Source organism: Carcharodon carcharias, chromosome 11 (genome assembly GCF_017639515.1).
Source record: "Carcharodon carcharias isolate sCarCar2 chromosome 11, sCarCar2.pri, whole genome shotgun sequence".
Classification (NCBI taxonomy): Eukaryota; Metazoa; Chordata; class Chondrichthyes; order Lamniformes; family Lamnidae; genus Carcharodon; species Carcharodon carcharias.
Genome location: NC_054477.1, coordinates 162,771,379 through 162,795,346, shown reverse-complemented (window position 1 = coordinate 162,795,346; position 23,968 = coordinate 162,771,379). Strand labels below are relative to the sequence as shown.

The 23,968-nt window shown below is 40.6% G+C and overlaps 2 protein-coding genes across 6 annotated transcripts in view; one reads left to right on the top strand and one right to left on the bottom strand.

Annotated features, from left to right (window-relative positions):
- The first annotated feature begins 8,956 nt into the window (after window positions 1-8,956).
- On the top strand, window positions 8,957-16,155 carry LOC121283789 (putative defense protein 1). The gene is made up of 5 exons (XM_041198500.1): window positions 8,957-9,169; window positions 10,536-10,648; window positions 12,542-12,663; window positions 13,721-13,779; window positions 15,053-16,155. The coding sequence occupies exons 1-5, from the start codon at window positions 8,980-8,982 to the stop codon at window positions 15,136-15,138; spliced, it is 570 nt and encodes a 189-aa protein (XP_041054434.1). The 5' UTR covers window positions 8,957-8,979; the 3' UTR covers window positions 15,139-16,155.
- An 849-nt stretch (window positions 16,156-17,004) lies between these two features.
- Window positions 17,005-23,968, bottom strand: part of gramd1c (GRAM domain containing 1c) — a 55,865-nt gene continuing 48,901 nt past the window's right edge. For all 5 annotated transcript variants that reach the window (XM_041198560.1, XM_041198558.1, XM_041198562.1 and 2 more), the window contains 2 exons: window positions 23,252-23,357; window positions 17,005-18,481 (listed from right to left, as the gene is read on the bottom strand). In XM_041198560.1, the coding sequence (XP_041054494.1) occupies window positions 18,401-18,481; window positions 23,252-23,357 (187 nt within the window). In that variant the 3' untranslated portion in view covers window positions 17,005-18,400. The remainder of the gene's footprint in view (window positions 18,482-23,251; window positions 23,358-23,968) is intronic.

Here is a 23,968-nt window from a genome sequence, read left to right as displayed (position 1 = left end):
GAATACGCCTAACTAGCTAACGGGGTACAATGACCCTTACAGTCTGCGTGACCTCAATTGCGGCACTGACTTTACTCTCAACACACAAGTCATTCAAAGTAACAACAGCAAACAGTTCTATGGCATCTTATCTCAGGATACTTCTGAGATTACACTTGATTCATAATCTTGCATTAAATGATGGAAAAGAGAGGACTCTAAGCAACAAACATCATTCGATGAATATTTACCTATTAAGTGATCAAGGTCCCTGTTATTCAATCGGGAGGGTTCTTGTAAGATGAAAGTCTCAGATAAACACTGACAATGGAAGTTCTTACAGTTTGAGGACAAGGGTTACTCTTATAGCGAAAGCAGGTCTCTATCAAAACAGCACAAACTGGGCACAGGCACATTGAAGGCCATGTATTTTTCTATTGCCCTCTGAAATGTGACATCAATCCAATGGAGACATGTTCTCTCAGCTTCACCCATCCTCATGGGAACAAAAATGTTTTAGCGGAAAAAAGAAAGGTAGAACTTATATCTCTATAGCATCGTTCATCTCCTCATGGCTTTACAGGCCATGGATTACCTCTGAAGTCACTACTGTTTGGATAACATTTTCTCGCTGTGTTTCTTGCATACGTCCATGCAGTAAATGAGCAGATCATCTATTTGGTGGTGTTGGTGAAGAGATGAATGTTGGCCAATATTTTAACAAGTGCAATGGGATTTTTGCACCCACCTGAACAGGCAGATGAGGCTTTGGTTTTTAACATCTCATCCGATAAACAATATTGGAAATTTAGGTGTGCTCCCCACACACCTCTCTCCTCCTCCCAATATGTGCCAGCGCTGTATCAGAAAGAGAAACTTGTACATTTCTTTCTAATTGCACTACTGCAAGTTACCCTCAGCAATAGATAGAAAAGGACCTGCATTCATGTAGCACCGTTCTCAATCACAGGACATCCCAAAGCATTTTATATCCCAAGGAACTGAAGTGTGGGCACTGTTGGAATGTAGAAATATGGCAGACAATTTGTGCACAGCAAGAACCCACAAACTGCAATTTGATAATACCCAGGTCATCAGTCTTTTAGTTGATGTTCACTGAGGGATAAATACAGATACTAGGAGAGCCCCCCTGCTCTCCTTCAAAAGAACACCTTAGAATCGTTTACAGTCACCTGAAAGTCTAGACAGGGCCTGAAAGATATAATTTCCAACACCCCCTCACTACTGTACTCAAAGAGTCAGCTTGCATTATGTGCTCCAGTCTCTGAAGTGAATCTTAGAATCCATAACCTTTGAACTCAGAGGTGAGAGTGCTACCCACTGAGCCACACAGGTTCAGAGATTGGATTAACTGCAAACTGATTCACACCTTGTCAGAGCTTTGGTCCTGATGAGATCATCCACTAGCAGCAATCTGAGAATTCAGGCGGTTGCTTAAGAAATAAATGTTTTCAGTATTTATATAAACAGCTGTTTCAAAAGTTAGTCTGATGTTTTTGACAAGTCCTGCCTTGGCTCAGACTCCCCTGTCACTCTTAAAGAAACCAAAATATGTTGTAAAGTGTGATAAACACTGGATAAACACTGGATAAACACTGGATAAACACTGGATAAACACTGGAAACCAATGGAAAGTAAAGAAAGCTTCCAATTGGAGCATGAATTCAGTTATTCCCTGTGATGTTTTATACAAAGTTAATTTAGTTTTACTATCAGATAAAATGATAATGATGACCATGAGGTTGAATAAAAATTGAGGGAGCACTTACACTTACCCTTACTCTAACCCTAAAGTTTATCCTAATCCTAATCCTAACCATTACCATAGCCTTAACCCTTACCCTAACACTAGCCCTAAACCTTACCCTTACCATAACATTAACCCTTAACCTTACCCTTACCCTTACCCTAACTCTAACCTTAACCCTAACCCTCACCCTAGCCCTTACACTAACCCTAGCTGTAACCCTTACCTTAACTCTAACCTTAACCCTAATCCTAACCCTAACCCTTACCATAACCCTAACTCTAACCTTAATTCTGATATTAACACTAACCTCTAACACCAATCCCAATAGTGACCAATCTAACCTCTGGTAGTAACCCAGTCCTTCAGCAAATAGCTCCAGTCCAGTGAGTTGTAACTCAGTGAGAACTCGGACTGAGTTTTCAAACCATTACCTAAGGCAGGGATTAAAACAGCCCAAATTTGGCAACAGAATTTGAACAAGAGGCACAAAAAGCATGAGTCAAATAGAAGTGGAATGTCACAATCTAACAGAAATTCCAGCAATAGATGGGGACATAAACACAAGAAACTCTAAACTTTTGCAACCCTTCTAACCCAACCCGAATTCAAACTCTAATCCCAGTGACTACACTAACTGACAAGGATGAATATTACTAGGCAATGCTGTCACTTTGTGACCCTTTCAATTTCCTGGTTGTTACACTTCATGACTGGAGTCAGGAGAGCTGTGGATTAAACACACTGACATCTGAGCCCATCAAACAAGATACTATTCCAGGATACAAACCTGAGAGTTTACCATCAGGTTGGTGCCTAATCACTTCTCCTTTCAGATATCGATCTGGAACTTACTGGAATCTGAACAGTGTTAACAATGCTCCCCATCATTAATGTGTAAATTATTCAATGTGTTTAGAGGATGCAGAGATAATTGAGAGTTGTGAACCCAGCGAGAGTGATATTGTTCCAAATCAGGATGGTGAGTGGCTTGGAGGGGAACTTGCTTCACACAAATGTCTCCAGAGTTTCCATTCTTTTTAGGAATTTGCTGGATATGTACATTAGTTATCTATTACACTCACTACAGAAAGTTAGGCCTGGAATGTAACCAAGTAAATGCCCTGTTAAAGGTGTGACAATGATTAATTTAATGCCAATCAACTTCTCCAGCCCAGGAAAGGAACTGTTAAACTATTCAATCACATTCCTTCAGGTGGTAAACCATTCAAGAATTTTTTAAAAATTTTTAAAAATTCTTCCTTTTCCTTTTCTCTTCTTTTTCTCTCTCTCTGAATCCAAGCATTCTTTCCCTCTCTTTATTTCTCTTTCTGTCCCTGATTTGACTCCAATTCACCCAATTTCCTTCTCCATTGCTCCTCTGTTTCTTTCTCAATCCTTAAATCTCATTGGTTAAGGAGATAGCCTGTTGGTCCCATCATTCACTGAGGCCTCAGATGCTGCATGACCACCACCACGCTGTTATCAGCTCACACTCCCAGTGAGTAAAAGGCAAAACGTCTTGAGCTGAAGGGTGAGAGCCAGAGTCTAACAGGGAACACCATGGGATGCCCCAGTCCAACAAGATTTAGCCCAAAAATCTCTCATTCAGATGGGCATGATTATTTCTCAGGAAAATGTGATACTGAACAGTGACTTTGAAACTGTTTTATTTCCTCTTCCTTGGGTCTCTCTGGATTGCATACCCAGGATGTAATGTAATCTCACAGTGCATAATGTCAAGCATTGTATTAAGTACCACAGCACGTTTAAAGGCAGCCACACCCTCTATTCTGTCTCACCGTACTCTGTCGACAGCCTCTTATTTAGGTATAAATAATGTTTAGTTTTGCAACAGTTACAAAACATTATCACAATAGAATCTTTCACAACTTGCTAGAATTTTCCCTCAGTGCCACAGTATTTGTGGGCCACACATCTAATAAACAGTGTGAAATGATTTCCCTGTTCAACATGAAGCTGGAACTGGCTCCAAAGCCCTTACAACCCAGTCCTCAAACTCCACAGAACTTAGGCCCATTGCCCAAACAGAATCACAGAATCACATGGCACTGAAAGAAGCCATCCTGTCTATTGTGCCTGTAGCAGTGCTTTGAAAGAGCTATCCAATTAGTCCCATTCCCTTCTAACCCTGCATTTTTTTCCCTTTTCAAGTATTTATCCAACTCTCTTTTGAAAGTTACTATTGAATTTGCTTCCACCGCCCTTTCAGGCAGCGCCTTCCTGGTCACTTGGAACAACTTGGTGGGGATTTAAACTAATTTGGCAGGGGGATGGGATACAGAGTGGAGGTATAGTGATGCACGGACAAGTATAAAACAAAAATCAAGTCAGTCTGGAAGGCAGAGCGTATATAGTCAAATTGAGGCACAAGGGAGAATGGCAAGGCTGGATGGCATTTATTTTAATGCAAGGAGTCTTGCGAGTAAGGCAGGTGAGTTGAGGGTGTTAATTAACACATGGGGATATGATATCATTGCTATCATGGAGACATGGTTGAGGGAGGGGCAGGACTGGCAGCTCAATATTCTGGGGTATAGAATTTTCAGGTGAGACAGGGTAAAAGAGGAGGTGGTGTTGCAATATTGATCAAAGGAATCAATTACTACAATGAGGAGGAATGACATCTTAGAAGGTTCCTCAAATGAGATCATATGGGTAGAACTTAAAAACAAAAATGGGGCAATCACATTGCTGGGAGTATACTATAGATCCCAAAACAGCCAGGGAGAGATGGAAGGGCAGATATGTAGGCAAATCTCAAAGAAGTGTAAAATAATAGGATAATAATAGTAGGGGATTTCAACTTCCCCAATATTAACTGAGATAGACAAAGTGTGAAAGGCTTAGAGGGGGCGGTATTCTTAAAATGTATCCAGGGCAGCTTTTTAAGCCACACATAGAAAATCCTACAAGAGAGGGGGCAGTGTTGGACCTAGTTTTAGGGAATGAGGCTGGGCAGTAATAGAAGTGTCAGTGGGGGAGCATTTCAATGATAGCGACCATAACTCAGTAAGATTTAAGGTAGTTATAGAAAAGGACAAAGATGGACTGGAAATAAAGGTTCTGAATTGGGGGAAGGCCAATTTCAATATGATAAGACAGGATCTGGCCAAAATGACTGGGAGGAGCTACTTGTAGGAAAGTTTACATCAGACCAGTGGGAGTCATTCAAAAAGGAAACAGTGAGAGTTCAGGGCCAACATGTTCCCATAAAGCTGAAGGGTGGGACCAACAAGTCCAGAGAACCCTGGATGTTGAGGAATGTACAGGGTCGGATAAGGGAAAAAAGGGAAGCTTATGGTAGATACTGAGGGCTCAAGACAGCAGAACCTTAGAGAAGTATAGAAAGTGCAGGGGGTTACTTAAAAAAGAAATTAAGAGAGCAAAGGGGGAACATAAGAAATAGGAGCTTCTGTAGGTCATTTGACATCTTGACTTCAACTCCACCTTCCCACCCCATACCCATAACATTTGATTCCATTAGTGCCCTGAAATCTAGAGATCTCAGTCTTGAATATACTCACCGACTGAGCATTCACAGCTCTTTTGGAGTAGAGAATTCTAAAGATTCACAACCCTCTAGGTGAAGAAATTTTGCCTCATCCTGACTATATGACCCCTATTTCTACCCTCTCCTGCCAGGGGTAACAGTCTCTCAGCATCTGCCCTGTCAAATCCTCTAAGAATTTTATATGTTTCAATAAGATAACTCTCACTCTTTGAAACTCCAGAGAATAGGGGCCTATTCTACTCAATCTCTCCTCATGGGCCAACCTCCTCATCCCAGCTATCAATCTAGTGGACATTTAGTGCACTCCTTCCAAGGCAAATATATGCTTTCTTATATAAGGAGACTAAAACTGTGCACAGTACTCCAGGTGTGGGTCTCACTTGTGAGACGTGTATGTATAGTTTATACTTATACATATAGCACTATGTCATTGCGGCTAGACTTCCTTACTCTTGTACACGACCTCTTTGCAAAAAAAGCTAACATAACATTAGCCTTCCTAACTGCCTGCTGTACCTGTAACTTTCTGTAACTTGTGTACAAGAACACTCAAACCCCTCTATACACCAGCAGCCTCTCACCTTTAACAAAATACTTTTGCTTTTCCATTTCCCCTACCAAAGAGGATAGTTTCACAAGTCCCCACATTATACTCCATTTTCATGCTTGTTAACCAGTCTATATGCCTTTGCAAGCTATTTTGCGTCCTTCTTACAGGTTACTTTCACACCTATCAGCAGCAGAATGTACTACACTCGGTCCCCTCATTCAAGTCATTGGTATCAATTGTAAATATCTGAGGTCCCATCACTGATCCTTGCAGCATTAGTTACAGCCTGGCCTTTCAACCTGAAAATAGAGTCATAGATGGGACAGAAAGAGACCTTTCGGTCCATCAAGTCCGAGCTCACTCTTTGTAGAGCGACCCAGTCACTCTCATTCCTTCGCTCTTTCCCCATAGCCCTGCAAGTTTCTTTCCCTCAAGTGCCCATCCAATTTCCTTTCGAAATCATTCATCATCTCCACTTCCATCACCCTCAAAGGGAGTAATCTCCAGGTCATTACCATTCTGGGTGCAAAATTACCTGTTTATTCAAAGTCTCTGTTTTCCATCTGTTAACTCATCCTCAATCCATGCTAATATACTAGCGGTTGTTGATGGATTTCTATCTCTCAGACTACCTGTCTGTTCATTTTATTCAAAATTTGTGACATAGTTTCCATCTTCTTATCTGAAGAATTTATCCTGCCCATTATCGGCCCATTATAATTTACAGAGATACGCCCTAGTATCTGTTTCACCTGCTTCCTTGTTTCTCAACTATAATGAATAGGACCTGATACTATTTGGAAAAGACAACTTCCTTAAAAGTTACTCAATGCAATTACATTTGTCAACCTTAATTTGTATCTGTTCCTTCCTCATCACAAAAAAGTGCATGTCATTTTCACAATGTTTTTTTATTTTTTTCTGCCAAGCCATCAATCATCAAAATATTGTCACATTTCCCACCGTCGGCACATTGAAAATTACATACATTTTTTCTTGGCACACAGAGGAACCACTTAGCAATTATCGCTGGGTCAGCAGGTCGTGGGTTCAGTCCCAACCCCAGCAACCTGAACACTCCCAGTGCAGTACTGAGGGAGTGCTGCACTGTTGGAGGTGCCATCTTTCAAATGTGATGTTAAACTGAGGCCCCGTCTGCCCTCTCAGGAGGATGTATGGCACCATTGCCAAGAAGAGTAGGGGAGTTCTTTCTAGTGTCCTAGCCAATATTTATTCTTTAAAATCACTAAAACAGAACATTTGATCATTATTACAGTACTGTTAATGGGATCTTGCTGTGCGCACAGTTGATGCCATACACCCTGCATTACAACAGTTCTAAAAGTACTTCGTTAGCTCTGAAGTGCTTTGCAACATCCGGGAGCCATGAAAGGTGCTATAGAAATGCAAGTACTTTGCTTTTGTTCTAACACTGAGCTTCTCATTACAGGTGCACAATTGGAGAAGCAGTTTGATTTCCTCATGCCTGTGTGACTATCTAATCACTAAATCAAATTGGGAGACAGTGATCAGCTGGACTGACTTTTTTCCACAAATTACTGATTAAGGTTCCTTACAGCACAAATCTCTGTCTAAGAATATTATCATGGAGCATACTAACATAGAATCATACAGCATAGAATGTGGCCATTCAGCCCATTATGTCTGTGACTTGAAAGAGATCCAATTTGTCCCTTTTTTGATTCTGTGGGTCCACTGTGTAAAGGCTCCATTCATAGCTCCCTCCCTCTCTTACCTGCCCTCTCAGCCACTTACTCTCACTTCCAGCCGCCATCTCTCACTCTGTCAGTCTTTCTCTCTTTATCACTCCCCCTCCCTCTCTCAGCTCTCTTAGACTCTGATCCCCTCTCATTCTGTTCTCCCTTTCTTATCCCTTCATCTCTCTCATTGCCCTCTCCTTCACCCTCACCACTTCCCACTCTCTCTCTCTGCTCCTCCTCTCTCTATTGCCCTCTCTCTCTCTAAGCCTCTGTTTCTCTTGCTGGTCACCCTCCCTCTCTCCCATTTCCCTTTCTGTCAGCCTCCTCACTCCTTCTCTCTTGACCACCCTCCCTCTCTCCCATTGCCCCCCCCCCCCCCCACTCTGTCATTCCCCTTCCCACTCTCTGGTTGCCATCTCTTTCTCCCATTGCCCTCTTTCTCTCCCTCTCCATCAGCCTTTCCCTCTCCCTTATTCGTTTGAAATGAACAGGGTGTGTGGTGGATTTGAAACCATTTGCCACTTTAATGTTGCCCCCGTTAAACTGGCAGACACTGTTCGAGAGATGTGGGTAAATTGGTCATCATCAACAGGGACATGGGCAGGTAAACAGATTGCTGCCTGTTATACCAAAGGAAAACTGTGTGCAGTGCAAAACTGGTGCGTAAAAGGGGATGATTCCCTTTCGCACCCTGAATTAAAACCACGTTCGACCTCTTTCCTGTCAATTCATTTTGGCATAAATGAAGTGCTATTTGGGGGGCTCAGTAGGGAAGCATTCCTATCTCTGTGTTCGTTATGAGTTCAAGTCCCCCACCAGAACTTGGAACATAAAAATCTAGCAGACACTCCCGGCAGAGTACTGCACTGTTGGAGGAGCTCTCTCTCTCTCTCTCTTTTAGATGAGGAATTGTCAGATCGTCAATGAAAAAGATCCAATGGCACTAGAGGCAGGCGAAATATTTATTACACAGTGAACATCACTACGCGTTGCTGTTAGTGGGAGTTTGTCTGTCGGTGTTCCGACATCACAACAATTGATTACATTTCAAAAAGTGCTTCAATTTTTTAAGTTTATTCTCGGGATGTCGGTTTCGCTGGCTGGGGCCAGCATTTATTGCCCATCCCTAATTGTCTGTGAAGTGTTTTAGTGGTCGCAAGAGGCGCCACAGAAATGCAAATATTTGTGTCTGCACGGTAACAAAGTAATGGAGGTTGAGCATTCTGAAGATGCCTAAAGGAGGTGCTTCATGGTTTGTGAAGAGTTAAAATCTCAGTAAAGGCGGGAGAGCTGAACATGGCCCGTCTTGTGGAGTTGTTTCTTGGTTGGGTTCAGTATTGAGGGTGGAACTGGGTGGAGTGAGCTCATGGCCCCGCCTGGAGTGAGTGCTCTATAAGAGAGACTGAAACCCGGGAGCACTGCAGAGATGGGGAAGCTGTTTGCAGTCGCTGCCCTTGGGCTTTTCGCTCTTTGCTGGCCGGCTGCCTGGCCCTTACCCACCGGGGCTCCGCTGGGTTCCTGTGAGAATATGGTTCCCCGCCACCAAGGGATCACTTCTCAGACTGGACCATCCCCGCACTCCATCATGACTCAAAACTCAGGCTCAAATGTGAGAGGTAGGAGTGGGGCTGCACTGGCTACTCTCTATGTCTGGTTAATGGGCAGGGGACCACTTACTGCCATAGGGATCGTTTAGTTACTGCCTGGTTAATGGACTGGGGAGCAGTTAGTTACTGGCTGGGTAGTGGGTTGGGAACCTCTTGGTTACTGGCTGGGTAGTTGGGGAGCAATTAGTTACTGGCTGGGTAGTGGGTTGGGAACCTCTTGGTTACTGGCTGGATAGTTGGGGAGCAGTTAGTTACTGGCTGGGTAGTGGGTTGGGAACCTCTTGGTTACTGGCTGGGTAGTGGGTTGGGAACCTCTTGGTTACTGGCTGGATAGTTGGGGAGCAGTTAGTTACTGGCTGGGTAGTGGGTTGGGAACCTCTTGGTTACTGGCTGGGTAGTGGGTTGGGAACCTCTTGGTTACTGGCTGGGTAGTGGGTTGGGAACCTCTTGGTTACTGGCTGGGTAGTTGGGGAGCAGTTAGTTGCTGGCTGGTTAGTGGGTTGGGGACCTCTTGGTTACTGGCTGGGTAGTTGGGGAGCAGTTAGTTACTGGCTGGTTAGTGGGTTGGGGACCTCTTGGTTACTGGCTGGGTAGTTGGGGAGCAGTTAGTTACTGGCTGGTTTGTGGTCAGGTGTCCATTACCGGTCTGGGGCTGTAAACCTGTGCTGTAGATTTGTAATGATAGGAGAGTTGCTACAGCACATGGTAAAGGGTTAATTACGATGCAAATTATAAATTAATATGTAGACATTTTATAAAGGTGGGGGTGTGGGGGAGGGGGTGGTGAATTGACAGGACAATATCCAGATGCCTCAGTTTGATATGGATGGGTATCTGCTGTGTACATGCTATGCCTTCTAGAATTTCTAATTGAAGAGCATTGATGATAGAGTAAATAAAGAGTAACTGTTTCCACTAGCAGGGGCATTGAAACCAGATTTAATTTGCAAAAGAACCAGTGGCCAAGATGAGATTTGTTTTTTCATGCAGTGAGTTGTTGTGATCTGGAATGCCTGAAAGGGCGATCGAAGCAGAGGTAATTAGATAAATAATTGAAAAGGAGAAATCTGCGGGGCAATGGGTAAAGGGCAGGGGTTGTGGAGACAGCACTGCGCTGTTCCTGTCTTGTTGGATTCAATGACCCTGATCACTACTTGAAACAGACTTTTCAAGTACAGCAAGCCGATATTCAAGTGTTAAGTCTGTTTCCTCTGTGCTCATTAATCTTTTCACCTGATGAAACTTCCCATTAAATTCTGTTTACACACATGAATATTTTTCAGCAGGACAATAAATCCTGTACAAATTTGATGGGCTGCCAGCAGTAAAATATAAAGTACAAATACCCAAAAAAAAACCTGTTTTTCCTTTTCAGTCTACATAAATGGCCCAAACTACAAAGGCATCCTATTGGAAGCACGATACCCCAATGCCAATACTGCGGTTGGTACATGGGCAACACCACCAGACAATACGAAAACAATACCGGTATGAGCAATTTGTTTTTACTTACATTGATACCTGCATTTATAAGTATCTAATAATGGTCAGGCTGTTTTAAAATTCAGTCAACAAGGATTTTTGCTTTTGCTATAGATTTTGCCTTGTTAGTGTTCTCATATCAGACCTTGGAGAATAAGCAGTGGAAGGATTCACAGGGTAATTAACAGTCTGGCAGGTGTGACATTAATGATCCATCCATGGCTGTAACTATCTTTACACCATCCAAGTTGGGGTGATGGTTGTTCAGTCTGATACAGCAGGAGAGTTTATGGGCTCCTGTAATCCAAATGATGAAGGAGAATGGTTGCTTGGGTGTCATGGAGGCACACACACCCACTGGACTTGGGTGTAGATGTAAACGCAGAATTCAGAACTGGAGCTCCAGAGTGGGGTTCAAACTTGTCCTAAAATCTCTAAGAATTTCATGATATTTCTGAATTTGCCCATTAAACTCTCAGCAGAAAGTAAAGTCTTGTAATTAATAACACAAATATCCTTTTAATGATGCAATATTTGTTAATGACTGTCAATCAACCTCTCTGGCCCAGAAAGGGTACATTTTAAAGTTTGGAATCTCATTTCTTCAGGTTGTGAATTGTTTGAGATTTTAAACAAGTTATTTTACATTTGTCTTACTTTTCCTTTTTGTCACTTTTCTCCCTTAATCCATTATTTCTTTACCTCTCTTTTTGTACCTGATTTGATTCTAACGCACCCTATTTCCTTTTCTCTGGCTCCTTTTGCTTCTTTCTTAAATCTTCCTCCTTAAGTCTTTTTAGGTAAGGAGCTAGATTGTTGGTTTCTTCAGAAGGGTTTGGGTGTCTTTTTATTTGTGCAAAGGATGTGGGCATCACTGGCTAGGTCAGCATTTATTCCCCATCCATACTTGCCCTTGAGAAGGTGGTGGTGAGCTGCCTTCTTGAACCTCTGCAGTCCACCCACAGTGCTGTTAGGGATAGAGTTCCAAGATTTGACCCAGCAACAGTGAAGGAACGGTGATATATTTCCAAGTTAGGATGGTGACTTGGTGGGGAACTTTCAGGTGGAGGTGTCCTTGTATGTGAATCACAGAAATTTAACATGTGGGTACAAGAAGCAGTTAGGAAGGCAAATGGAATGTTGGCCATTAATTCAAGAAAGTTGAAGTATTGGAATAAGGAAATCTTGCTGCAATTATATAGCACTTTGACAAAACCATACCTGGAATATCATTTTTGTTATAGTTTTTGTCTCCTTACTTAAGGAAAACTATACTTGCTTTAGAAGGCATGGAATAAAGATTCGCTAGGTTGATTGATTGAATTCTGGGATGAAAGGTCTGTTCTCTGAGATTGAATAGAATAGGGATGTATTCTCTGGAGTTTAGAAGAATGGGGAGATCTTGGTGAAACATAACATTTGAGATGACTTAACAGGATAGATGTTGAGTTGCCTTTTTCCCTGGCAGAAGACTCTGGAATGCGGGGGCATAGTTTCAGGATAAGGGATCAGCCATTTAAGACTAAAATGAGGAGGAATTTCTTCACTCAAAGGATTGTAAATTTCTGGAATTCTCTAGTGAAGAGAGCTGTGAATGCTCAGTGGATGAGTTTATTCAAAATGGAGACAATTTTTAGCACTATGGGAATAGAGGAATATGGGGATAGGGCTGGAAGGTGGAGTCGATCTAAAAGTTCAGCCATGATCTTATTGAATGATGGAGCAGGCTCAAAGGGAGGTATGGCCTCCTGCTCCTATTTATGATCTTTTGGTCTCATCATTTAGTTGCAGGGTAAGGGAGAAATAGTCTAACAGGGTTGGTTGCGAGAAGCCTTGCCCCAGCAAATCCTGGCCAATTGTAATTTTGTGTACTAACCTCTTGCATTACATTTGTTACAGTGCTTCAGCAGGATTGATAGTGCAATTACTCATTCAAACATTGCTGATAAAACCAACACCACCATTTACACCTGGATTCCACCATCTTTAGAGAATTGCACTGAGAAAGCTGTTGTATTTCTGTAAGTATTTTGTTGCTGGTTCAAACCCAGAAATGACCTGAGGTGGTCAAACAACTTTGGTAAATTATTTCAAACTGACACTGAGGATCATCTTCACCTGAGAAATGGCACAAAAACTGCCTTTTGACTGTTGCAACTGAGCTTCTACCCAGTGGAAATGTGAGAGCCCCAGACTTTGCTTTGAATGAGCAAGAAGTTCAGTGTTTACACAAACTGAACCCTACCCAACTCAAACCAAACGCACTTTTGGGTTAAATTGAACCCAACAGAGTGTGAGGACAGTCACTTGGGTGAGATTCTGTGCTGTAGAATGGCACCTGAAAAGAGTTAATGTCTTGAGGAAAATTTCAGGGGCAAAATTATTCAGTCCAACATGGGTTAGGATACAAAACATTGGAAAAAATATATTGTATAGACTAGATATTAGGTGGATCTTCATTTCCCAGAGAGTACTGAATCTCTGGAATTCCTTGAGATAAAAACAAAAACTGCGGATGCTGGAAATCCAAAACAAAAACAGAATTACCTGGAAAAACTCAGCAGGTCTGGCAGCAGTTCTGTCGAAGGGTCATGAGGACTCGAAACGTCAACTCTTCTTCTCCGCCGATGCTGCCAGACCTGCTGAGTTTTTCCAGGTAATTCTGTTTTTGCTCTGGAATTCCTTGCCAGCTGATATAGCGGGTAAGGACTCTGCATTGGCCTAAGCAGAAGCTTGACTGGTTCCTGATATGGGCAGATTTGGAAAGTAAGTGGATTAACAGATAATGGTTGATCTGAGAGGTCTCCTAGACTGGTTTCAATTGCCTGAGGGCAGGGAGGCTGCAGAGGGTGGAGGGAGGGGTTGGGGGGGGGGGGGGGGGGGGTACAATCATAGAGGAATGCTTTCCCCTATTTGTCCTGGGGTTTGTGCCACTCTCTCAGGACATTACATGGCTGCAGGGAGCAAGTGTCCGGTCATGATCCTGTGGCTATGATGAGGTGTAGGGCAAGCTTTGTGGTCTTTTTCTGCCTTTCAATTTCATCCATTTGATATTTAAGCCAATGCTTTCTGTTGCAGAGCGACTGTTGCCCAGAGAAAAGAAATTTATTGGCTAAATTTGACTTCTGAAAAAATCTGTGAGTACTCATTATCAATTCATATCCTTCAGCAGGACAGAGCAAAATTAATTGTCAGCTGTGAGCTGGGGAGGTCCATATTGGACAATAAAATAATATTGTCTAAAATGTATTACTATCTACTGGGTAGGGGAAGGAGATGAAGAAAAGTGTAATGAGGTGATCATCTGAGTAATCTTTGACCGACTGCATTGGACCATCTGTTTCCAATATGTAGTTGGTGATTTCAGAGAAACTACCTCTGGCTTGAAGGAAAATTTGGGAATAAATTTAACCTTGCCTGCCCAGCTGCAATCTGACTGGATCACTCTGCTTCGAGGTCCTTGGGAAGTAAAGTTGGGCAACATACAAAACAGAGGGAGACAATCTGCACCCCTCAGCTTCCTACCTGGTTAGGTTACAGTTACAGAAAATGATGCAAACACTCATGTGTGAATAGAAACATTCTATTGATTTCTGTTTACGCTATTTTAGTAGTTATGGCCACAAGACTTTAATCTATGTGCCCAATTCTGTTTTTAAAATACATCACCCAGATATAACCCATTTCTAAAATTGCTCAGGAAAAATTGTTCAAAGAAATCTTGAATTTCTGCAGAATGTTCAAGTGGTGCTCAGAGCCTAATTGACCTGCTTGGACAGAAATTCTAACTTGAGAGCACAATTCCCTGATAATTAACTCCTAGCAGATAAGGCTTTGTTTTCTTTTTCCTTAAAAAGAACTGTGATGTTGCTTAAATTTCTCTTCCTGTTGGTATCTTTGCAATAGTGGAGTAGCACTCTCACCTCAAGGTCAAAAGGTTGTGGTTCAAGTTACACATCTGAGACATAATCCATGCTGACCCTCCAGTGCAGTACTGTGGGAGTGCTGTGCTACCGCTCCTACTGCCTTTGGATGAGATGTTAAACCAAAGTCTCATTTACCCTAAGAGGATGCGCATAAATCTATGGGCATGACCACTATATTGACAAAATGGGGAGCCTTCTCTGCTGCTCTGGCAACTTTTATCCATTCAGCATCACAAACAGATTCGTTAATCATTAACTGCTGTTTGTGGGAGCTTGCTGTACAATGACTGCCACGTTTCCTACGTTACAACAGTAATCAAAAGTACTTTATTGACTGTAAAACAATTTGGGACATCCTGAAGTCATGAAAGATGATAAATTAAAAATCATCCTTTATAATATTGAAGGTTATTGCACTGTTTCATTTATAGGGAAAATTAGTTGGTCATAATTTTAAACTAACGTTTTTGATTTTACTTTATAGATGTTCGCTGTTCTGGATCTATGACCAGCCTGTCTGGATTCGCTGTGCTTGCTACATTGATGGTTTCAGGGCTAGCTGCATTCTGAGCATTAATGCAATATTCCGTAAATTTTTGGGGGGGGTTTTAGAGGCTGTTTAAAAGCCAAATTATTAAACCAGTTCTAAGTCATCACATTTTTAACCCTTTTCTACTGAGAGTTGATGATGCAGAAACTATCAGCTCAGTGATTGAGTTGCAGTTATTACGGGTAAGGGGCAGGACTTGAGGCCTCAGTTTGCAAACAGATGGTTTCAGCTCCTTATTACACATGAAAAGAAGTTACTCTGGCGAACTTTTACTTGATGTAAATGGAATGCACAGGAGAATGTTGTGTCAAGAATTTAACAAAATTAAACTGTTTTCGATGAAATTGTTATTTTTCACGTATCCTAATTGTTAATTGTACTTTTAAAAAAATGGAAACCTTTATTGAATGTGACTGTCTTTATGGCAGGAAGAAAGATTTGCTTAAATCTTTTAAAAATCTCGAATTTTAGAATTCCCAGTGACTGGTCTAAATCAGCAAAGGCAGGCAACTGCAATATTAGCAATCTTATATTCCCATGACTCCCTTTTATTGTTGATATCTAATACTGGGTTTGTACACTTTTTGTATACTGCTTTCTATCCTATCAGATTTGCTGTGATTTGAAACACCACTGATCAGAAGGCCTGCATTCCAGGACCAGTGCTTACTGAAGTCTTTTAAATGAAGTTAAATTAGTCTGTTCGCTGGGAGCTGAAAATTGGCAGAGAAGAATAGAATAGAAGCGAGCAACTTCATTCCTTTACAGCTTTCAAGGGAATTAAAACAGAGTGGCTGGGAAGAGAGAGAGAAAAGACGGGGACAACCCAAAGTGAACAGACCAATAAGAAGAAAATGATGAGTGGACGTAAACATGTAAATATTAATGAAGGATACTGGATTCTTTTACACTTAACTCTTGGAACATCTGACCATATTTGAGCTTATTTAAAATTGGAATGTGTTTTATAATGTAGTTATTACCACTACTTTGGAATAAAGATTTTTTTTACTTGGAATAAAGATTTTTTTAAAGTATTACTTGCAATTTTTTTTTATATAAAAGCCTTAAGAAAGCACCCAATCACAAAACAAGAATATTATCCACCAAGGATAAAGAGCAATCAATTATTATTTTGTTTACACTGTGTATAGTTTGGGTAGATGTTTTGATACGAAGCAACAAATAGGCCCTTTGTCCATAAAAAAACTGATCTGACTTGGAAATTTGTTGATTTAATGTTAATGAAGACCTAACCATGAAAATCGATTGACCTTCCCTTAACTGTGTGGCCGATTTATGCTCGATTGGAAAAAATCAAATCCTAGAGAGATGATCCACTTGAGCTTTATCATTATCACAATACTTTATTACTTGTTTGAGGTTACCATATCAAACTATGGGCTGGTTAGGAAAGATCTTGAGAGATAGAACATTCTCTCAGGCTGCACGACACAGTAGAATCCCTGTTGTAATAATCTTATGGATGTAGTAGTTTATAAATATACCATGTTGCATTTTCCCCAATCACTTACAATGATTAGGACAAGTTGATTGTACTTCAAGCACTGTTTGATGGGCCCTGCTTAGAGTTCACTTGACCTGATAGGTATGTATGTCCACCTTCCCATTGTAAAGGTCAGCTGGGCCTCATTTGCTATGGTTGCAGCTCACCTAGAAGACAGAAACCGTGAGGAAGGAAATGGCAAATCATTCCAGCTACTCATCTCAAGTTGGTGGCTGAAGAATCTCACGGGTAAGATTTGAGTTAGGACCACAACACACCACAGACTGATTACTCTTAAATTTTTATTTCAACCTCTTAATTATGTTATTTAAAAAGGAGATTTCTACTCAAGTCATTTAGTAACGCAGAAAACAAGCAGTAAACAATATGATTTATTTCTAGAACACTCTACAGATTTTGGTATCATAGGAACTTTAAAAAATTAAAAAACTAAATATTTATTTCCATAAATTTATTTACAGTTTGCCAGTTGCCATACATTTCCTTACCATCCTTGCCCAGTACATAATACATGTTACATCAGTAATGATAACCTGACATCCTTTTCTTCAATCTGATTCTCCAAGTGGTTATTAATTTGTGCAAGAATTATAACCATATTCCAAAAACAAATCCCAAAAGCAGGCCATCAGGTTATGGGCCTCAGTCACATAATGAAACTCTTGAGTTACTTCTCAATCCTCAAGCTATCTTTTAACCTTCCACTACAGTGAGTGTTTTCTCACTGAAGTTCTGCTGCCCCACAAAATAAAGAGGATTGAAATTACTGTTCGTAATAACAGCAGAGAACCACTTAATGTTTCTGTATGACATCCCTCTGGCCACTGCTTGATTTATGTAAGTGCATCCATTGCAAACACAGGGAGCAGATGCATACACTGAAAATTAACTTATTTGCAAGAGTAATTTCTGCCTTCAAGACTTCATTAGGAACCCAAGGCCAATTAAAAACTCAAGTGGAATAATAGTACATTCCAAATTAAAATTAGTAAATGCAAGCTCTTCCTTCATATTCTAAAATGTAAACAATGAAATAATGACCCTGAGTGGCACGACAGCTCACTTCATAACCTTCCTCATCTTTTTTTAAAAATCTTTCAAGTTTTAAGCAGGTACCTTTAAAACAAGCTTTGGAATTAGACACTATGTATTAAAAATCTTTTATAAAACATATTTAAAATCTAGATTTTCTTCTGTAAATTGAAGTGCACTTTAATCCATATTAACACAAGTTTTTAAATACAAACCCCAGCCAAGTTTTATGTGCAGCGACTGGATAACACCATCTTCTACATCAATTGAAATGGTATTAAAAAATGATGCAGTAAAGGCTACGAAAATCTACAGCCAAAACAAAAACTGTATAATTCTTAACTGGTGAAAAATCAGTTGTTATAAAAAGATAACAGCGGTAAAAATGATTAGTGAAGTGCAGTGGTATAATCATCAGTGTTTTGAGATTTAATCAAGTTCCAAGTTCTGGAGAATTCACATAACATACGCCACAGTCAAATATTAATCAGTTGAATTTACCTTTAATACATTATGGCCAAGGGTTGAAATCTTGCTTTGTAGATTTGTGTCAAATATTTAGTAGCTCTGACTCAGTGTGGGTTTGATTTCCACACCAGGGCATGAGAACATTATCTATTTTGGGTTGTTCTCAATGTTAAATGCACTATATAAAACACAAAGTATTTTTTTTTGTTTTCTATCTTCACTTCTCTACTATACTCAGATTGCACCTGCACTTTTCAGAGCTGTGTGCGAGGGGTCTTCACGGTCTGGTTTTGCAGTTCAAAACTCTTCTGAATCGCTGCAAGTGAACATTTCAGCTATAAAAGTGAGAAAAGAAAACAAGAATTGAATGGAAGAATGCTTTTCCTGCACACAAGCGCCCACAACTGATTTCATAAGTTTTTGAGTGGCTGTCAATTTACCAACAGGTATGTGATGAACAACCACACTTGCTACATGTTGTCCTGTGCAAGTACAGTTTCTGTTGTGCCTTATTTACACTGCACTGGCTAACACACAAAATTCCTTTCAGTGCTATCTTTTGACTCATTTAAATAATGTGTTTACCTAAAAGAGGTTAGCTACTGCATTATAAAGGAAATTAATCCCATTGCAGTCTGTCAAGTGGACATTTAGAATCATTTTTTCCAAAAGTAACCCGTTCACCACTAGACTACATATCAAAGCTCATAAAATTTATGGCCTAGGAAATGCAGGAATTGATATAAAAGAAACAAGGCTGGGAATTTCTTCAGATTCTTCCCCCTCCTGATGAAGTTACAGCAACAAAAGTGCAATGAAAACCCATGAAGTTATGGAATCGAACCAGCTCTGAGGGAATTCCAGACTATTCTTACTGACAGCACTAAAAATAAAATGAGGAATTTAATTTTTGAATGCAAAAATATAGAATTCAGATTTTGAACTAAATTGAAGAGTTTTTATGAGCAGAATACTTCATTGGGCTTTGAACTCCTTGCCAGCCTTTCCCATTTTACCTTCCGTAAACTTGAGGCCATCCAAAATTCTGCTACCTGTGTTCTTACCTACACCAAGGCCTATTAGCCCATCATCCCTGTGCTTGCTGACCTCACTGGCTTCCAGTCAAGCAAAAACTTGATTCTAAAATTCTCACCTTCATTTTCAGAGTCTTCCATGGCCTCACCTTCCCTATCTCTGTAATCACCGACAGCAGCCCAACCCTCTGAGATATCTGCATTCTTCCAATTCTGGCCTCTTGTAGATTTCCAACTTTAATTGCTTCACCATAAGTGGCTGTGCTTTCAGTTATTCATGCCCTAAGCTCTGGAATTTCCCGTCTAAACCTCCCTGTCACTCCACCTCTCTTTCTTTCTTTCATACCTACCTTTGACTGAGCTTTTTGCCATCTGCCCCCATATTACCTTATGTGGCTTAGTGTTGTCATACTTTGCTTTATAACACTCCTGTGATCTCCATGGGACATATTACATTCATATTAAGGTGCTATGGTAAATGTACATGGTTGTTGTAATTGTTTTTATTTTTCATTTCTGAGGAGGTTTGCTTTTTATTTGTAACTCCTATTACTCATGACTTACCTGACATTTTGCATATAAATTGTTTCTAAAATCAAAACACAAATTAAAAGTGAGAAAAGTAGTGAAGATAACTTTAAAACAAAATAAATAATTAGTGTTCCATTTGGGGGGAGACATTAACATAGTCTACTGTGGCCAGTGCTCTTGTACAGGATTGCTCCACAGGATAAATTCAGCAATGAAAATCAGGGGCACACAAGAGGCCAGAATTGGGAGTACCACAGATATCTTACAAGGTTGGAGGGCTGAAGCAAGTGACAGAGATTTGGAGAGGAAAAGCCACAAAGGGATTCAAAAAACAAGATGAGAAATTCACACTATGATGAGTTATCAGCTTTCATGATTCCTTGTTTGAAATAATTCTCCCAAAAAAATACTAGGGCAGAATGGTTGTTTCAAACTATAAAACACTGGTCAATTATCACATATTAAGCCAATCGTTCTGATTCAATAAGTTTGGTGTTACCAGCTGAATTTTTCCAGAATAAATCAGAATGGGGGTTGGAAAGAGGACAGATAAGTTGAAAAGGACTAGGACTGCATTAGCAATGTTTAGCTGTGTTTGTGATGTGGTCTCCTCTACACTGCAGAGTTCAATTGCAAATTGGATAACTGCTTTGAAGAAAATTTCCATTCAGTCTGCAAGTATGACTCTGAGCTTCCAGTTACTTGTCTTTTTAATTCTCTGCCCCATTCCAATTCTGATCTCTCGGTCCTCAGCTTCCTACACTGTTCCAATGAAGCTCAACACAAGCCTGAGGAACAGCACCTCATTAGGCATCTAACAGCTTTCCAGACTCAGAGTTCAATAATTTCATATCTTAACCTTTGGCCCCATGTTTTTCTATTTGGGTGGGAATCTTGGTAATGATTCTGTTATTGCCATTTACACCTTGTCCAGACCTAGTTTTAGTTTCTTTATTTGTTCCATTTCCACCCACTTGTGCTTTGCACCATTATCCCTTTTGTCATTTAATTTCTCCTGTCTTCCACTATATCATAGAGTTCCCTTTGGCTCTTTCCTCCCTCCCCATTGTACTTGCTTAAAATGCGTCATATCTCTATCTCTTCCAAGTTCTGATGAAATATCATTAGCCTGAAATGTTAACACTATTTCTCTCTTCGCAGGTGCTGCCAGACCTGTTGGGGAGTAACCCTTAGTCATGATATTTACAGACCAGGGGCTGAATTTTCATGGTTGCAATCAAGGGAGGGAGCTGGAACCCATCCACTCCAGCGAAGGAGGCAACTGATAACTTGTGAGCTCATTGAGAGCCCACTCAGGTAAGTTCTTTTAATTAACGTGGGGCGGCTGGACTTGAACAGTTGTCAGGTTTTACACCAGTTGCATGGAGGCGTGAACCATGGATTGGAGGCAGGAAGAGTTTAAAAAGGTAAGTAAAAAGGTTTTTCCTTCTTTATAGTTCATCATTAAATACTGTAGTATGAGTTGTATCTGTGTTTAGTGAGGTGAGTTATGACAGTGCTGTGATTGGAAGTATAACTACCTCTTGGGTTTGCCACGTTGTTACTCCTGCCAACTGGCAAGCTGTCAAGTGAAAAGTGAAATGTAAATGTGGAAAAGTCTGATGAGTTAAAAAGTTCTACTGGATAAAAAGGCAGGGTACATTCCACATGATTGAAAGGGTAGCCTAGTGTGATAACCAAGTGCAAATGTTTCATCTTTTCCTATTGCTTTTATGTATTCAGTCCAGGCGTCTGTTGAGTTAGCAGTTCTGAAGTCTATTTGTTTACTTGAGGTTTCATGATCTCTTGGCTGTAATCCAATGGTCTAATTATTTTATATGTGTCAAAAACAGCTACTTTGAAGAGTCCATTTGTTTATTCATGGAGTTTTATGAGCTATATCATGGCTCCTGTTCTGTCACTGGAAAAATGCTAGGATCTGTTATTAATCCCTTATTAAGTAGTTAGTAGCAGGACATTTAGAAAATCTAATACAATCAGGCAGTCAACATGGTTTTGTGAAAGGGAAGTCATGTTTAACAAATTTATTAGAGTTCTTTGAGGATATAACAAGCAGGGTGTATGAAAGGAAACCTATAAATGTAGTGTATTTGCATTTCCAAAAGCATTTTATGAGGTGTCGCATAAAAGGTTACTGCATAAGATAAGAGTTTATGGTGTTGGGAGTGATATATTAGCATGGATTAAGGATTATCCAACTAACAGGAAACAGTTGGAATAAATGGGTCATTTTCAGGTTGGCAAACTGTTACTAGTGGAGTGTCACAGGAATCATGCTGGGGCCTCAGCTATTAACAATCTATATTAATGACTTGAATGAAGGGGCTGACTGTATTGTAGCCAAATTTGCTGATGACACAAAGAGAAGTAGGAAAGCAGGATACAAAGAGTCTGCAAAGGGATATAGATAGGTTAAGTGAGTAGGCAAAAAACTAGTAGATGAAGTACAATATGTAAGGTTGTCCATTTTAGCAGGAGCAATAGAAAACCAGTTTATTTAAATAAGGAGACTGCAGAATGCAGCAGTCTAAAGGAATCTGGGTGTCTTGGTACATGAATCACAAAATGTTGGCACGCAGATACAGCAAGTAATTAGGAAGGCAAATGGTCTTTATTGCATGGGGGAAGGCTTGTAAAAGGAGGGAAGTTACTATAGCTGTACAGCATTGGTGAGACTGCACCTAGAGTAGAGTACTGGTGTACAGTTTTGGTCTCCTTAATTAAGGAGGGATATACTTGCATTGGAAGCAGTTCAGTGAAGGTTTACTTGACTGATTCCAGGGATGAGTAGGTTTGTCTTATGAACAGATTGAACCTATACTCATTAGGAGTTTAGAAGAATGAGAAGTGAACTTATTGAAACATAAAAGATTCTGAAGGAGCTTGACAGGATAGATGCTGATAAGGGGTCTCCCATTTAAGATGGAGCTGAGGAGGAATTTATTTTCTGAGAGGGTCATTAGTCTTTGGAATTTTCTACCCAGACAGCAGTGGAGGCTGGGCCATTGAATATATTCAGGGCTGAGTTAGACAGATTTTTGAGTGTCAAAGGAGCTAGGGGTTATGACAGACAGGCAGCAAAGTGCAGTTAAGACCACAATCAGATTAGCCAAGATCTTATCGAATGCCAGGGCAGGTTCAAAGGACTGAATGACCTATCCCTGCTCCTACTTATGAACTTATGATCTTCCAGCTGTTATAGCTTGTAGGTTCTGTTCATAAAGTGGGTAACGGGTGAGGAGGGGGGTTTAAATTGGTCAGAAGTTTCACCACATTCACTGTGCCTCTGAAGCACTAGACCTAGGTTTTTTGGGAATGGTGGCGAGTCTTTTAACCTGCCCGTTCCAGATTCGGCCCTTCAGGCCACTTAGGGTCTGGACCCCCTGGAAGATCCTGCCTGCTGGCATTCTCAAGATGGAGGCAAGACCACGACGGTAGGATTAGTCACGCCTCCTGATTCCCGCTTCTGCCATGGAAATCAGGCCCCAGCTCTTCAAAAATGCTCCCCACTCATTATACCTGCTCTAGAAGTGAAATGGAATCATTGATCACTGTCCGCAGATGTTGAAGATCAGCATTATTCTTGTGTTTTGTTTCCTGCTTTGTTATCTTCCCTTGATCCAAACTGTAGGGAAAAGAAAAATAAAGCAGTTTCAGCAAAACGTGAAGAGGCTTTCAGGATATGGTTTAAATTAGGTACAAGCGTTTGCAGAACACACAAGGAAAATCACAGTAGCTCATGTGAATCTCCTTCCTCAATGCTTGGTCCCCTTCCATTCAAGATGTGTCATTGACATTGATTGTGTTAGAAACAAATTTGATCAAGAGTGAACCTCATAGTTAAGCAATACAGGTGAAGTATTTCCTGCCTCGACAGTTTCTTGCCTAGGTATCTTTACTAGAAGAGAGAAATGACCATACTTAATCTGTATGAGAAAATTCACCAGGGAATCACCTAGAGGCAACTAAATTAGATAAAAGCAAAGTACAGTGGGTATTGGAAATCTGAAATAAAAACAGAAAGTACTGGAAAAATTCAGCAGCATGCCTGACAGTAAATGTGGAGAGCGAAATAGGTAACATTTTCAGCTCAATATATGGCTCCTCTTCAGAACACAAGAGGAATAACATTGGACTTGAAATGTTAACTGTGTTTCTTTCTCCACAGATGCTGCCAAACCAGCTGTGTTTTTCCAAAACAAAAACAGAATTACCTGAAAAACTCAGCAGGTCTGG

Excerpts from the sequence above, each read along its gene's own strand:
- LOC121283789 (XM_041198500.1), top strand. The coding sequence starts at position 8,980 with ATGGGGAAGCTGTTTGCAGTCGCTGCCCTTGGGCTTTTCGCTCTTTGC. Across the intron at positions 10,649-12,541 it reads ACAATACGAAAACAATACCG|TGCTTCAGCAGGATTGATAG; the intron begins GTATGAGCAATT and ends CATTTGTTACAG. Across the intron at positions 13,780-15,052 it reads TTTGACTTCTGAAAAAATCT|ATGTTCGCTGTTCTGGATCT; the intron begins GTGAGTACTCAT and ends TTTACTTTATAG.